Genomic DNA, 14,882 nt, shown 5'->3' on the forward strand with positions numbered 1-14,882 from the left:
ATGTTTTTAAGGGCTTCAGACACCGTCTGATTACTGTCTTGGTGAGATCAACCTACTTTAGGATGGCTTCCGTTTTTGCAAAAAGAGGTGAGCGGTGGAAGGCAGTTTCAGAATCAAGACAATTGTTCAGTGAAAGTTGCATGAAATTTATGAAAGAACAAACTGCCAAAGCCAACAACCATCATGTTACAACTTTCGAATGATTCAATCGTACCTTAAGTGTCAAAGAAATAGTTGACCATAATGAGGGTATGTCGAGACAATAGTACATGGTTCTGCTACAAGAAGGTTGGTGCGACTGCGGAATGTTCCAAGCCTTTCGCATGCCTTGCTCCCATGTCATAGCAGCATGTTCATATGCGCACCGAGATGTCTTAACCTTGCTCGATGTATACAATAACGCATTTCCAGTGATAGAAAAAGGGAATTACTAACCTGCATATGAGGGGAAAGTAGTTTGGCATAGGGGTGGCAAAATGGGTCGCCCTCCCCGCCAAAAAGCAAGCGGGACGGGCAAGCCCGCCAAGTAAAACGGGCATAAAATTCATGTCTGCCCCGCCAAGGTGGCATGTTGGCGGCCCGCCTATCTTTTTATTTATTTTTTTTTCATTTTTTTAATAGATTAATAGTCTTTTTTTACCTTTCAATTAAATTTTTCACTTATTTTTTAGAACAAATGTTTATAAAGTATCTTTTAAATAAATTTTACCTAAAAAAATATTGCATATATTTACAAATAAATGTATAAAATAAAACCATCAATAATTTGAATTACTAGAATTAACTAAAAAAGGGCGAGCTTAAGTCGATAGGAGCTTTAAGTCGAATTTTTGGCTTTTGTTGATAGAAACCTAATCTTGTAATGTGAACATATATTTTAAACAACATTTAATGATAAATTCTTAAGGAATTATCACAAAAAAAGAAACAAATTCGTAAAAATTATTATAGCAATTCATGTTTATTTTGCTTGTAACTGATTTATGAAATGAATTGGAAAAGTGGATCCATCTGCATCAAGCGTCTTAAATAAGGCTATTGAAACGTAGACATCTATAAAAAGCCATTTTTAATTTCGTATCCTCTATGGCCGCACCAACACGCAACAGAATATGTCATGTTATTGTTAGTATATATTATTATTTAGAATTTGGAATAAATATTGTTCAAACAAAAAATGTGGAATAAATATAAAATAATTTATTTTGTTTTATTTTATTGGTAAGTTAAAATTGTGAATGTCACAAAGAAGATAAGTATTAAATAATTTATATTTAAAAATAATTAAATTATTAATCAAAAATAGAAAAGAACTAATTTTATAATTAGTTGAATTTCCTTCAATTCAGTGCAAAATTTGAAACAACTAAATACGCGTATTTTTCAAGTCCATCAAAGTTTACACAAGTTGTAGGAGTGTTAGAAGGAATCAAAGTCATGTGAAAATTGACAATTCATCATTTGAATTGTGTTTCATATTAATGTCACTATAATACATAAACGTGTTATGAGGCCCTCATAGATTTTTTACAGGGTTATTTTTTATATTCACCTCATATGGCAGGGGAAATTGGATTGTATAGTGATATTTGTAAATGACCTAGTAAATGTGGGAGGGTTGTAGCCCAAAAGAGAGACGATGATCATATGTCGCCCTCTTGTTAGAATCACCTTGCCCTAAGTACCACTCACTCGTCTAGTGATTGAAAATGTGGAAAAAGACGTTTTTTTGGTCAGAGAAAAGTCGGAGTTACTAGTTGATCCATGTCTTTCTAAAAAGTAAGAATTCAACGGTCCACCATTGACTAAGTGAACGATTATCATTTTCAAAGAAACCCTAGACCCAAGTGCCTTTGTAAATACCTTTCCCCTAACGGTAGAAATGACATATTATTACCCCATAAGCATAACTCTTATACACGCACAATGCAAAGTTTTTCTCACATGAGCTGGCATTTCTTACCATCATAAACACCATAAACATCATCAAATAATGCCTTTTATCGCCGCGGGCAAGCCCTAACCACCCTCATTTACTAAGGTCTCTGAGTATCCCTTACCTGTGTAAGGATACCATGCATAGCTATACCTTTTGATAAGTAGAGATATTAACCTTTAAAAAATTGAAAATAACGCGGAATTGGGATAAATATGTCAAGACGGGCGCACATCCAACAATGAAAAAAACATGTGTTACTAGAATATATAGGTTAATGAGGTTGAATTCTATAAGCTATAAAGTTTTGGCCACTAAATGTTGTAATGTGTCAAGTGTGAGTTAAAGTCTAATATTGGATATAAAAATATATGTTAAGCACCTTATAAGTGAAAAAGCTCATACATCTAATACCTTAAGATTTTTGATGAAGATATGTCCAACTTATTCATCTGGTTCCTCTTAGCCCAACTCATGAATCCAACCAAGTAAGTCTAACCCTCAAATTCAAATAGTGGTATTAGAGTCTGAGCAACTTTGTGAGGGAAGTTGGGAAGATTTCTTGAAGATTCTTACACTTAGGGGACATATGTTGTGATGTGTCAAGTGTGAAATTCAAGATTGAAAACTTTCAAGATTTTGGATAAAATGTGATGTTCAATTCACTTATATAGTTATTTTTAACTTTACATGTTGATCCACCAATGAGGCTCTCACTAAAGTTCCAACCGTAAAATTAATTTTGCTCATGAATATTGTACTTATACACTTAACTGAACTGTTTTATTTTCACAAATTTATGATTTATTTTTATTTTTATTTACATACGTGTGTATTTATATATATATATATATATATATATATATATATATATAAATAAAAGAATTTTAAAAATTAAGAGTTGATAGACTTAGTTTATAAATCAACATAATCATTTAAAATCTTAAATCCTAATCTCTCTCACTCACTCTCTATCTATCTATATATATTTATTCATATACATTTTAATTGTTATATTGTATTTTTCTTATTTTAGTTTATGTTTTAATAAAAAAATAAAAATACAAAACAAACAATTTGGTTTTTCATTGCTTTGATTTGTACAAATTTATTATTAAAAAAAGTAAAAAGTGAATTAATCTAAATTGAATATTTTAATTTTCTTTGAATTCTTTTCTACAAAAAAAAAAAAAATTTGAACTAAGTCTATGTATTGTACATGTTTTAATAAAAAATTAAAAATACAAATCAAACAAATTGGTTTTTCATTGCTTTGATTTGTACAAATTTATTATTAAAAAAAATAAAAAGTGAACTAAACTAAATAGAATATTTTAATTTTCTTCTTTGAATTCTTTTCTACAAAAAAAAAATAAAAATTGAACAAAGTCTATATATTACATCAAGTAGGAGAGTGTACCAAAGGTCTAACTAAAGGGGCATTGTCTGCATTAATAATAAAAGTGTAGAGAGAGAAAGTGAGATTTTGAGAATCTTATCATATCTGAAATGGCTGCTTCGGGTATCGCTGGAGCAGGACTTACCCTTCTCAACTGCTTCTCCTCCACCGCTTCTTCTTCTTCTTCCACTCGATGCCGAACTCGTACTCTTACCATGGCTGTTTCCACCGATCACAAGCCCAAAACCACCGAAAAACTCACTCTCCGCAAGTCCGAGGAAGCTTTCGCCGCTGCAAAGGTTCTTTATCTTTTTCTTCCTTTAATATTTCTGAATATGTAATAATCGGATGGAATGTAATCGATTTGAATTGTTTGTATTAGGAATTGATGCCTGGAGGAGTTAACTCCCCCGTTCGTGCCTTCAAATCAGTTGGTGGACAACCCATCATCATTGACTCTGTTAAAGGCTCTCGGATGTGGGACATTGATGGTAACGAATATATTGACTACGTTGGTTCTTGGGGTCCTGCAATTATCGGTCACGCCGATGATCAGGTTTCTCTCTTTTTTTTCATTTGATTTTTGCTATTCTCTTGTTATTATGTATCTATTAGCCTAACCCTGATTGTTTTTTATACTTCAAACTTTATATTTTGAATTTTGTTTATAGGTGCTTGCGGCTCTGTCTGAAACAATGAAGAAAGGAACTAGTTTTGGTGCACCTTGTCTTTTGGAGAACACGCTAGCGGAGATGGTTATCGCTGCCGTTCCCAGCATTGAAATGGTGAGATTTGTGAATTCAGGGACAGAAGCATGCATGGGCGCGCTTCGTCTGGCCCGTGCTTTTACTGGAAAGGAAAAGATCATCAAGTTTGAGGGATGTTATCACGGCCACGCTGATCCTTTTCTGGTTAAGGCTGGCAGTGGAGTTGCCACCCTCGGACTTCCTGATTCACCCGGTGTTCCTAAAGCTGCTACCAATGAAACACTTACGGCACCCTATAATGATATTGCTGCTGTTGAGAAGATCTTTGAGGACAACAAAGGAGATATAGCTGTTGTTTTTCTTGAACCTGTTGTTGGAAATGCTGGGTTCATTACACCGAAACCTGATTTCCTTAGTGCCTTGCGCAAAATTACTAAGGAAAATAATGCCCTTCTTGTGTTTGATGAAGTTATGACTGGATTCCGGTTGTCTTATGGAGGTGCTCAAGAATATTTTGGCATAACTCCTGATATAACTACTCTGGGGAAGATCATTGGAGGGGGTTTGCCTGTAGGTGCATATGGAGGTAGGAGGGATATTATGGAGACGGTTGCTCCGGCTGGACCTATGTACCAGGCTGGGACATTGAGTGGGAATCCTTTAGCCATGACTGCAGGCATACAGACTCTGAAGCGTATTAAGGAGGCAGGAACATACGAATACTTGGACAACATTACAGGTGAACTTGTTCAAGGAATTGTTGAAGCTGGGAAGAAGGCGGGGCATGCAATGTGTGGTGGGCATATAAATGGGATGTTTGGGTTTTTCTTTACAGAAGGACCCGTGTACAATTTTACAGATGCAAAAAAGAGTGACACTGAGAAGTTTGCTAAGTTTTTCTGGGGTATGTTAGCAGAAGGTGTTTATTTGGCACCTTCACAGTTTGAGGCTGGGTTCACTAGTTTGGCGCATACTTCTGATGACATCAAGAAGACTATTGCGGCTGCTGAGAGGGTCTTCAGGGAGATCTGAATGATAAATTTTGTCTTACTGCTACTTGAGGTTTTGAAGCGTCAATTTTTATACTTTTGTAGGCTAAATTAGATCAATGCATTATTACTACGGCAGTTTTCATTATAACCTGGCATCATTTTCTCTTCCTGTATCTAGTCAGTGTTTTGTTTAAAGCTGTTATGTAAGTCTCTTGTATTTGGAATTGTTGTAAGCATTTGAATCCATCGTTTAACATATAAAAGTCTCTTGAATTTGGAAATGTAAGCATTGGAGTCCATCGGTTAACTTATATAAATATCTTGAATATGGAATCGTAACCATTTGAGTCCATAATTTAACTTATAATAATAATTGGATCATCATGTTATATTACTGCCATTCATGCGACAGATATACATATACACACATTCTAGGACAATAACCATATATTTGATAGTAGTACTAAATTTAAGTTGAACTCCAATTGTAGTTTTTATTGTGCATTTAACACAACATTTCATGTTTGTAACTTAAACTTAATACATTAATTATTTAATAAATTTAATAATGACCAGACCGGTGAGAGTATGTTATATAAATATGTTAACCATGCTATTATCCAGTTGCAAAGTATACAATACATACATCTTAAGAGTAATAAGTACTTATTACAAAGAAAATCATATACCCATCTTATGGCAGCGGAAAATGTATAGTACAATTTTTGATATGTTAAGTTATGTTGCATTTTATCCCCTTAAACGTTAAGGGACACACATTATCGTTTCAGGATTCTTGGGGTTACAGTTTCGCCATATATTTTCTACAACAATGCTACCTTTCCCAAAGCATATTAGAAATCAAACAAAATGACTAAGCAAACAACAAATATAGGGAAAAATCCTGAGTTATGTTGAACCTCTGATAACTATACAGCAAATACTAACAAAATTGTTAAATTACAATCTCAAATGTTTGACAACCTTCACACATAATGTATAACGCAGTTAAATTAAATTTTGTCTTTATACAAAATCTGGGCTTTAATTTGCAACCTCTGTCAAGATGCTCCATATGGACTTCAGCAAGCCGGTCTCGCAAAAAGTCCAAAGTAAGCTGAAATATCAGAAAAACAGAACTAGTAGTTAAAAAAATGCTAGTATCAACAGTGGTGCATATAACTTGTGTGTGATCATTTAAACTTGTAAGAATTATATAAAGGTGTAAGTTACATAATATCTAAACTATTCTTGTCGAATATTAAACAGACATATCCAAAGAATACATAACAATCAACACGGGTCATCCAATGACCTATAAGACATTGTGATTTCTCGAGAGAACAAGTTTGCGACACTCCTATCCTATGGATCCCAATGCCATATTCCTTCCAAGATAGAGTGGGCCTCTTTTATAGACCCAAAGAGGTATAAAAGATTAGTTGGGATACTAAATCTTACCGTAACTCATCTAGATATTTCTTAGGTTGGTTTCTTAACCCTCCCAATAAAGAAAATTGGCTTAAGATGTTATAATTCACACCCTGGAATATATTTAAGGAGCATCAAGGAAAGGTCTCTTGTACGAAGATGAAGATATTACACCAATCATGGGATATTCTAAGTATAGCAAAGGACCCATCGGGGACAAGTATCTTATGAGTAAAAGGTCCTATACAAATCATGGGAAATTTAGATGCAAAATGGGCAAGCTCCCCAAAAAAATAGGAGAACCACTTCTGGATATTGTCTCATTGTTGGTGATAATATAATTTCTAGGAAGAGCAAGAAATAATGTTATGACTAGTCAAGAGCAAAAGCAGATTATCAATTCGTGGCTTCAGCCATTTCTAAACTTGTATGGCTCAATCAATTGGTTAGAAAACTGGGGTTTGGGGATGTTTCAGAGGACGCTCGTTTGTGATAATCAGAATGCCTTGCATATTACCCTAATTTCATTATTCCACAAGGACCAAGCACAGATAGATTGTCACTTCATAAGGAGAAATTCTTATTGAAATGACATTACGACAAACTTTCTAAATTAAAATGACCAACTAGCATATGTTTTGTCAGACTAAGATAGTCTATTATTAGAACTCCCTCTTCTGTAGGTGAGAAGACTAGTCCTTTTCGTTAAAAAGCTGAGGCCTATATCAAAAATAGGTTGAACATATTTACCACAGATATACTGATACAACAAATGCCTCTAAAGGTCAATAATACAACGTATCACCATTGGAGAAAAAAAATCATGGATAAAGTCTGTTTCACTTCTGTAATTTAAGAACAAGGTTTAACTTCTATGAAGAAGAACAAAAATTTTCCTGCATAAACAAGGAGCTCACACTTTTTGCATAAAATTTACTCTATACAGTTTAAGAGAGTGTGTGGATTTTCTCAAAAATTGAAAAGATATCAAACACTTGAGCAACATATGTGAAAATATGAAAGTAACATCTTTCTGAGCAAAAAGCGGCCAATCCTTTATCTATGCTGGATATTTTTTCTTTGGATTAGATCCAGAAGCACAATGTCTTTCAGTCTGACAATAAAAAAATACATAACAAGTTGAGATCTATAAAGACTAAAACTAAACCACCTAAGACAGGAATAACAATGCACTGAATAGCTAAGATAGAGCTGGAGTACTCAAACTTATAGCCTCAAATTCCCCTGATGTTTATACAAGCTTAAAGTTGAATAAATAAACCATCTCTTTACTCTTTAAACGCGAATAAATCAAAAGTCATGTCAAAGGGAGGGTATATAAGTACCTCTTCAGCTTTGGTAAGTTGAAGTTTACAACGAGTGCAATATATGAGATTATGAGTGTCTTTAAGCTCTCCATTCTTACAAACAGGGCACCAAATCTCTTTTCTACATGTCTATTAACAATCATCAGGAACAAATCAGAAACTATATTCAAATAATATGAAAAATGAAAGTTTACTTGAAATTTATCTTGTTGAGAATGGTACAAAGACAGTAATAATTAAAAGGATTACTGTAATTAGCAACATACATTATCTGCATTTAGATCCATATGCTCATAAACTGCACGAGCCAAGTAATCATCCACTTCATCTTCCCAAGTATCAACTGCGGTTTCTAATGCAACAGTGAAATAAGAAAATATCCATATTATTGTGCACAAAGTTACTAATCTCTCTATCTATATATTACCTTGTTGTTCGAGGTCTTCATAAAATATCCTTTGCATTTCAAGCAATATCTCTTGGCAATCATCACCTTCGTACGTGGTATGAGGACTTTGATCGTCCCATAACAGATCATCATCCTCATCGTCATTATCGCGATTGATAATTTTATGGAATTCATTGGATACAATATCGCGGAATTCAATGTCCAACTGATCCTACATATATATTGCGAATAAATGTGTCAATTATTCGATTCAATTTAGAATTAAAAAGACGCGACAGCGCGAAAGGACCGAGGAATGGATGCATACCTGATGAAGATTTTGTGATGGAGAGGCTGGTGGCGAGGAGGAGAGCCTACATTTCCAGAGCAAGCGGGTTCTGTCTTGTCGCACTCTTTTGAAGCAATTATCCCTTAACTGCGCCAATGTTATGATCAATTATGAATCAAATTATGAATGAGTGAATATAAAACCCTAATTCCTAAGTACAGGTACCTTTTGTTTCCAGAGTTGGTAATTGTTGAATTGAGAATCGGATTTTAAAGATTGGCGCGTCGAATTGGTGATTGTTCCGTTATCTTTCTCCTTCTCGCGTGATGGTGACGACACGGTGGCTTCCTCCATCTCCCGCCAATGCCGGCGACGCTATACGGCTTGCACTTCCCACACTCCTAAGAAAACACCATTCTCAGTGTATTGCGTAATTAGAAATAGAATTCATAGATACCTAAAAATCATGTGGAATTCCTATAAATTTAAAAGTGTCTTAGTAGCATTATTCATTATTAATCCCTCAGTAATATTTAACTATTTTACTCTACAAAATACATTTGTTCCATATTAAAATTAGATATAAATTATACTTAAACTATTTTTATATCTTTCCATAAAAGTATATTGAGTTTAATGTTTTACACTGTCAATCATTTAAATGAGTGTAAAATGTACATATCTTCTTTACCTAATTATATTTTAAAAAACAATAAAAATATAAAAGAATTAATAAATGTAAAATATTAATTTATTATTTATAAATTATTACACAGGAGTATATTATATTACATTCCCCTCAATTTTTTTATATTCATTCCTCTCTCTCAATTATAGTAAATATTTTTGTCTGTCTCTTTCTTTATATAAAATCCATTTGTCTTAAATTTACTAATGTAATTGGTCATTTCACAAGAGATTAAAAATATAAATAAAAAAGAATGTATATTATTTTAAGAGAAATGTTAAGAACATTCTCTTTTCAACTCTCTCAAACACTTACAATCACCTTTAGGTTTGACTTTACAAGAAAAAAATATGTATTTAAGTTTCAATATTTAATTTATAAAAAAATTGTAGTCTTTTGCTTATATAAAAAAAAAATCTTTTATAAGTTTGTACTGTTTTCAGTTTAAATGTGTTTTTTTTTAATAATAAGGAGGGCCAAAGGCCCATAACAAAACAACTACAGGAAAACACTCATAAAACAGTAAAACTAGAAAAAAGCCTTCTATGTTCTCCATAGAATGCAGCAAATTTGTATAATTATTGGCCTCTCTATAAATATGATGCAACTCCACATCTTCAAACTGAGCGAACATCTTGGTTATATTAGACACTAAATTTCCCAAAAGAATATTCTTGTTCTTATTCTTCTCCTTGATGCAATCAACAGCTCTGCAAGAATCAGATTCAATCTCCACTTTCAAGAAGTCAAGATCAAGAACCAATTTAATACTAATATAAATGCTCCATAATTCATCCATTAAGGAACTACAAGAGCCAATGCAATTGACAAAACCTCCAATCCACATCCCTTGAACATCTCTAATAATGTCACCACAACCTGATAAACCATTGAAATCGTGAGCACCATCAGTATTTAGCTTCACAAAAATCATGTTTGGGAACGGTTCAAATGTGTTAAACTGGCATGATTGTTAAATGTTATCATGACATGTTTCAACTCATCAAATTATATATTTTTTAATTTTAATTAAATTTTATTTATTAAAATAATAATGAAAATTTGCTATTGTTAAATATTAATATGACATGTTCAACTCAACAAATTATATATTTTTTTAATTTAAATTTTATTATTAAAAAATTGTAATGAAAATTTTCATTGCTCTTCATTGTCTCTATCATCTTTGTCACCAATCACTTTTTTAAATCTTGTTGGTCAAATATTAGAAAATTTGAAATAAGATAATAATATTATTTATTTGATTTCTAGATACAATTGTATTGCAATAGTATCTTAAAACAAACAAAAATATAATTTTCACTTTGTACCTTTTTACAATTTTGCATTTAGAATATTTTTGTCAGGATTGTGCAACGTACTAGCTATTAGATGTTGTGTTGGGGTTTGCTACAAAATATGAACAAGAAGAAGTTATATGTTGTGTTGGGATTTATTGCAAAACATGATAAAAAAAAGTTAGATCTTGTGTTGAGAGTATATTGTTGCTCGTTGTTATTTTTAGCAAACAATCGCAACAACAAACAGCTAGAAATAATTTCTTCTTCATCTTCTCATCGTTTCAACATGGATATCTAGTCTTTCTTCCAAAAAAGGATGCAACAACAACATTTGCAACATTCCCCTAAGTCAACTCCATACTCCTTGTCTCAAATGTGATAGGTTAACCATCACCATTTATGAGGATGATTATAAACTTATAGTTGACGCGTGCAAGCATCATCTTCATGGAAGGATAATTTGGATCAAAGACACAACACCTCTTACTGTGGCTTCCTTGAGGCTTTAATTTATGGAGGTATGGTTTGTTATTAGTAACTTAGGGAACTTTTTTTTTTTGAATTTTCATTCTCTTTCTTAAAGGATGTGCATCGTGTTAGGTCTGTGAACTCTTGGAACTTGAATGTTAAAGTTTTAAAGTTATTCCCTTGGACTAGAGATCTTATCCTTTCTACATTGAAATAAACTTCTGCACAAGTTTGGATTATAATATGTGGTCAACCTTAGGAGTATTGTCGACTTAGGATAATTTTTGCAATAACGAGTAGTGCGGGAACCCCTATTTGCATGGATTAGGCTTCTAACACTCCTTTTTTTGATCAACCCTTTGGTAATTTTGTTACAGTCTAAGTAAATTTAGACCTCACGAAGGAACTCAATTTCAAAATCCTAGTGGAAAGAGTAGGGTTTGCCTTCTTTGTGGATCTAGAATATGAGAAGATTCTTGAATTCTGTTTGCACTGCATTTGCATTGGCCATTTCTCTAGGCAATTGCAAAAGAAAAGAATAGTAGCAGAAAAAAGATGGGGAGTTGGAGGTGGAAGAAAAAGTGTTTGAAATTGAATAAAGTAATGAGCAAGATGATATTAATATGGTGGAACTTATAAGTGAAGATGAGACGAATGTCATTTAGTCATTTTGTTTACGTTTAAAATTTGATTTAGTCATTTTGAGTACATTCCTAATTTGAGTCATTATGTTTGGTTTATGTATGTTGCAACTTTTGGTTTATATTTGCAACTTTTGTTTTTAAGTCATTATGTATGTCGTTGGAACATATTTTTAGTATTTGTGTATGTTGTTGGAACCTATTTTAGTATTAATGTTTTCATATTAAGCATTTACCTTAATTTTTAAAATCTCACAATAGCGGTCATCCCGTTATCCGCTATGCCACATTTGGGAGGTCCGGCGCTACGCGCCGCTATCTGAGATTAACAACCTAGCTATAATCTCTCACGAGCAAAGTGGTTTTGTGAATAGTATAAAGATTAGATAAGGGATAACATATGCCTTGCTTCTAAAGCTATTAACCTTATAAACCATAAAAGTTTTGGGGGAAATTTTGCCTTCAAAGTAGATATTTATAAGTCCCTTGATTCCTTAAGTCGGTCCTTTCTTCTCAAAACTTTATCAGCTTTTGGTTTTTGTGAAAATTTTTATCTTTGGATCAAGATAATTCTGGAACCTGCTCATCTATGTATAGGCATCAATGAATAAGCAAAATGGTTTCTTCAAATTCTCCAATGGTGTGAGGTCGGGTGATCCACTATCTCCTATTCTTTTTTTGTCTGGCAGAAGAAGTTTTGAGCAAAGTTATTGCTAAACTTGTTGAAGACAAGAAAATATCTCTGATGAAAGGCTCTATAAACAATATGGTTCCATCACATACCTTTTATGTTGAAGACATATGATATTTTGTAAGGGTGACTTGAGGTCCATCAATACTCTCTCCAGTCTCTTGGCAAGATAGGCTCAACGTTCAGGACAAACATGCAATACTACCAAATACCTTATCTTTGCAGGTGCAATGGACCAGTCAAACACAAGAGTATTGATGACCTTTTTGGCTTTACTATGGCCTTCACTCCTTTTATTTATCTAGGTGCCTTTGATCTTTTTTTTGCAGACCTAAGAATATCCATTTCCAATTCATTGCTAATAGAATTATACTTAAGCTTGCTGCTTGGAAAACCAGTCTTCTCTTTGTGGCTGAAAGCTTAAACTAGTTAAAATTGTTGTTCATGGCATGTTGATACATAGCTTGATTATTTATAATTGACCTTGTGGTATCATAAACAACATAGAGGCTTGGATGAGAAATTTCATATAGGATGGGGATTTGGACAAAAGAAAAGTGGTCATTGTAGCTTGGCATAAATGCTATAAAAGTTACAAGGAATGAGGCTTAGGATTAGATCCTTGAGAGTTCTTCACGATGCTGCTAGTCTTTATCTCTATTGGTCCTTGGTGCAGACAAATTATAGTTGGTATAAACTCTTTTGTTCTAGAGTCTTTCAAGGCAACAGAGTCATTTCGCATCATATTGACTCATCTCTTTTGAAGTGGACTCAAGAACCATTACTGTACTATCGCAGAAAATTCAAAATGGCTTCTTGGTGATGGTAAGAAAATTAACTTCTTGTTAAACTGCTGGATGGATATTCCTCTTGTCAATAAATTTAATATTCACCCAATGTATCACAACACTCTATCTTACAAGATTTTAGAATACTTACACGCTATGGTTTGATCTCTTCCCTCAATACTTCAAACAGTTATTCTTGAGTTGTTGAACTATATATCTTTATGTTTCGTTCTCAATAATTGTATTGTTGACATGCTAGTTTGGTCCGGCACCAAGAATGGTGATTTAAGCCTTAAGCGGGCATATAATTTTCTAGTTAAACCTTACCATTCAGACTTGGACTGGATTTCCGTGGAACCCTTTCATACCTCCGTCTAAATCTTTCTTAATGTGGTGTTTTTTGCACAACAGACTTCCCACCGATGAAAACATGACTAGAAGAGGTTTTGCTTTTACTTAGAGGTGTTCTTTATGCAATAGAGATTGTGAATATTCATCTCACATTTTCTTTGACTACCGTTTTGTGTCTCACATTTGGAAGTGGTTTTCAGATTCCTTTAACATTCACAGGCCTTTAAAAAAATTCTTGGACTGCAAGCAAGCTATGAGAAATGATTGGTCACCTCAATTGATCGTTACTTTCAATGCTAGTCTTGTTAGCCTTTTTCATAGATTTGTAAAGCTAGAAACTATATAAAATTTGATGGTAGGATGGTCCTCTAGAAAGCTTGTGTTGCCTTCATAGCTGTCGCTACCAATTTTGTGGGAAAATAAACCAACAAAGCCTCAAACTCTTCCATGAACAATTTTAGCATCTCGAAGAAATTAAAGATCTCTTTTCATCCTCCTAAAGTCAAGAAAATCATAAACATCCTTTGACAGCCTCCTAATAGGAGTTGGATCAAATGTAAAATTGATGGCTTTGCTATAAGAGTTCCATCTTCTTGTTCTTGTGAAAGGAATCTTCAAAAATGAGGTAGCTGATCTCATGGGAAGCTTTGCAAACTTTTTGGGTGTTGGCAGTGCATTATAGGCGGAGCTTACTGCAACCATGACAATAATGAAGCATGTTAGGGAGAGAAATTGGGATAATCTTTGGATTGAATTCGATTCCACAATTGTTGTGAAAGCTTTTAACAATTATAACCTTTTTCCTTGAAAGATAAGATATTGATGGTTGAATTATGTATCTACTATTCTTGACATGGGTTGCTCATATTTTTTGAGAAGTCATTGGTTATGTGAATTCGTTAGCCACCATTGATATCATGTCTAAAACTAATAATTGGCTCAATTTTGTGTATAGGAATATTAAAAAAGATTTTATGTTAGATAAACTTCGTACCGCTTAAGAAATTTTGGTTTGATCCCTTTTATGTAACTTGTTTTTTGTCTTTCAATATACTTGATCTATTTTTTTGTTTAAAAAGAGTAGATATTGAACAATTAGTTATTAACTAATAAAGATATTTCAAAAAATATGTTACAGATTAAAAAGAATAAATAATGACAATAACTAAATAAGTTTGAGAAAGTGAGCTTATTTTAATTCTAAAATATATTTAAAAATAGATATTATTTCAACATAAAAACTCAATTTATATTATAATTAAATTATATCTACTAATTAGTAGATATTTGGATGTTTTAATATTTGTTCACCTTCTACTCAATTTATAAGGGTGTGTTTGTTTCGGTGCTAAATAAAAAGATTCATAGGAACTTGATGTTGGAAATAGTTATTCCTTTGTTTGGTAGATGAGAAAGAAAAAAAATGCCTTGAAATAAATAATACCCAAAAATATAAGTTATTCGTAAAATTTTAACTATTTATT

At 32.9% G+C, this 14,882-nt stretch overlaps 2 protein-coding genes across 3 annotated transcripts; one reads left to right on the top strand and one right to left on the bottom strand.

The window, feature by feature from the left end:
* The first annotated feature begins 3,362 nt into the window (after positions 1 to 3,362).
* LOC131660493 (glutamate-1-semialdehyde 2,1-aminomutase, chloroplastic) lies at positions 3,363 to 5,320 on the top strand. Its single transcript, XM_058929736.1, has 3 exons — positions 3,363 to 3,634; positions 3,718 to 3,891; positions 4,007 to 5,320. Exons 1-3 carry the CDS (start codon positions 3,446 to 3,448, stop codon positions 5,072 to 5,074), a joined length of 1,431 nt encoding a protein of 476 aa, XP_058785719.1. The 5' UTR covers positions 3,363 to 3,445; the 3' UTR covers positions 5,075 to 5,320.
* A 305-nt stretch (positions 5,321 to 5,625) lies between these two features.
* Positions 5,626 to 8,933, bottom strand: LOC131660494 (uncharacterized). Of its 2 annotated transcripts, none has more exons than XM_058929738.1 (6): positions 8,696 to 8,933; positions 8,510 to 8,617; positions 8,221 to 8,413; positions 8,060 to 8,136; positions 7,812 to 7,922; positions 5,626 to 6,151 (listed from the first exon to the last, which is right to left on the bottom strand). In XM_058929738.1, exons 1-6 carry the CDS (start codon positions 8,822 to 8,824, stop codon positions 5,990 to 5,992), a joined length of 780 nt encoding a protein of 259 aa, XP_058785721.1. In that variant the 5' UTR covers positions 8,825 to 8,933; the 3' UTR covers positions 5,626 to 5,989. The 2 variants fall into 2 exon arrangements, with proteins under 2 accessions (XP_058785721.1, XP_058785720.1); XM_058929737.1 differs by having other exon boundaries at positions 5,632 to 6,151; positions 8,060 to 8,145; positions 8,696 to 8,932.
* Between the last annotated feature and the right edge of the window lie 5,949 nt (positions 8,934 to 14,882).

Source organism: Vicia villosa, linkage group LG3, assembly GCF_029867415.1.
Source record: "Vicia villosa cultivar HV-30 ecotype Madison, WI linkage group LG3, Vvil1.0, whole genome shotgun sequence".
Taxonomy (NCBI): Eukaryota; Viridiplantae; Streptophyta; class Magnoliopsida; order Fabales; family Fabaceae; genus Vicia; species Vicia villosa.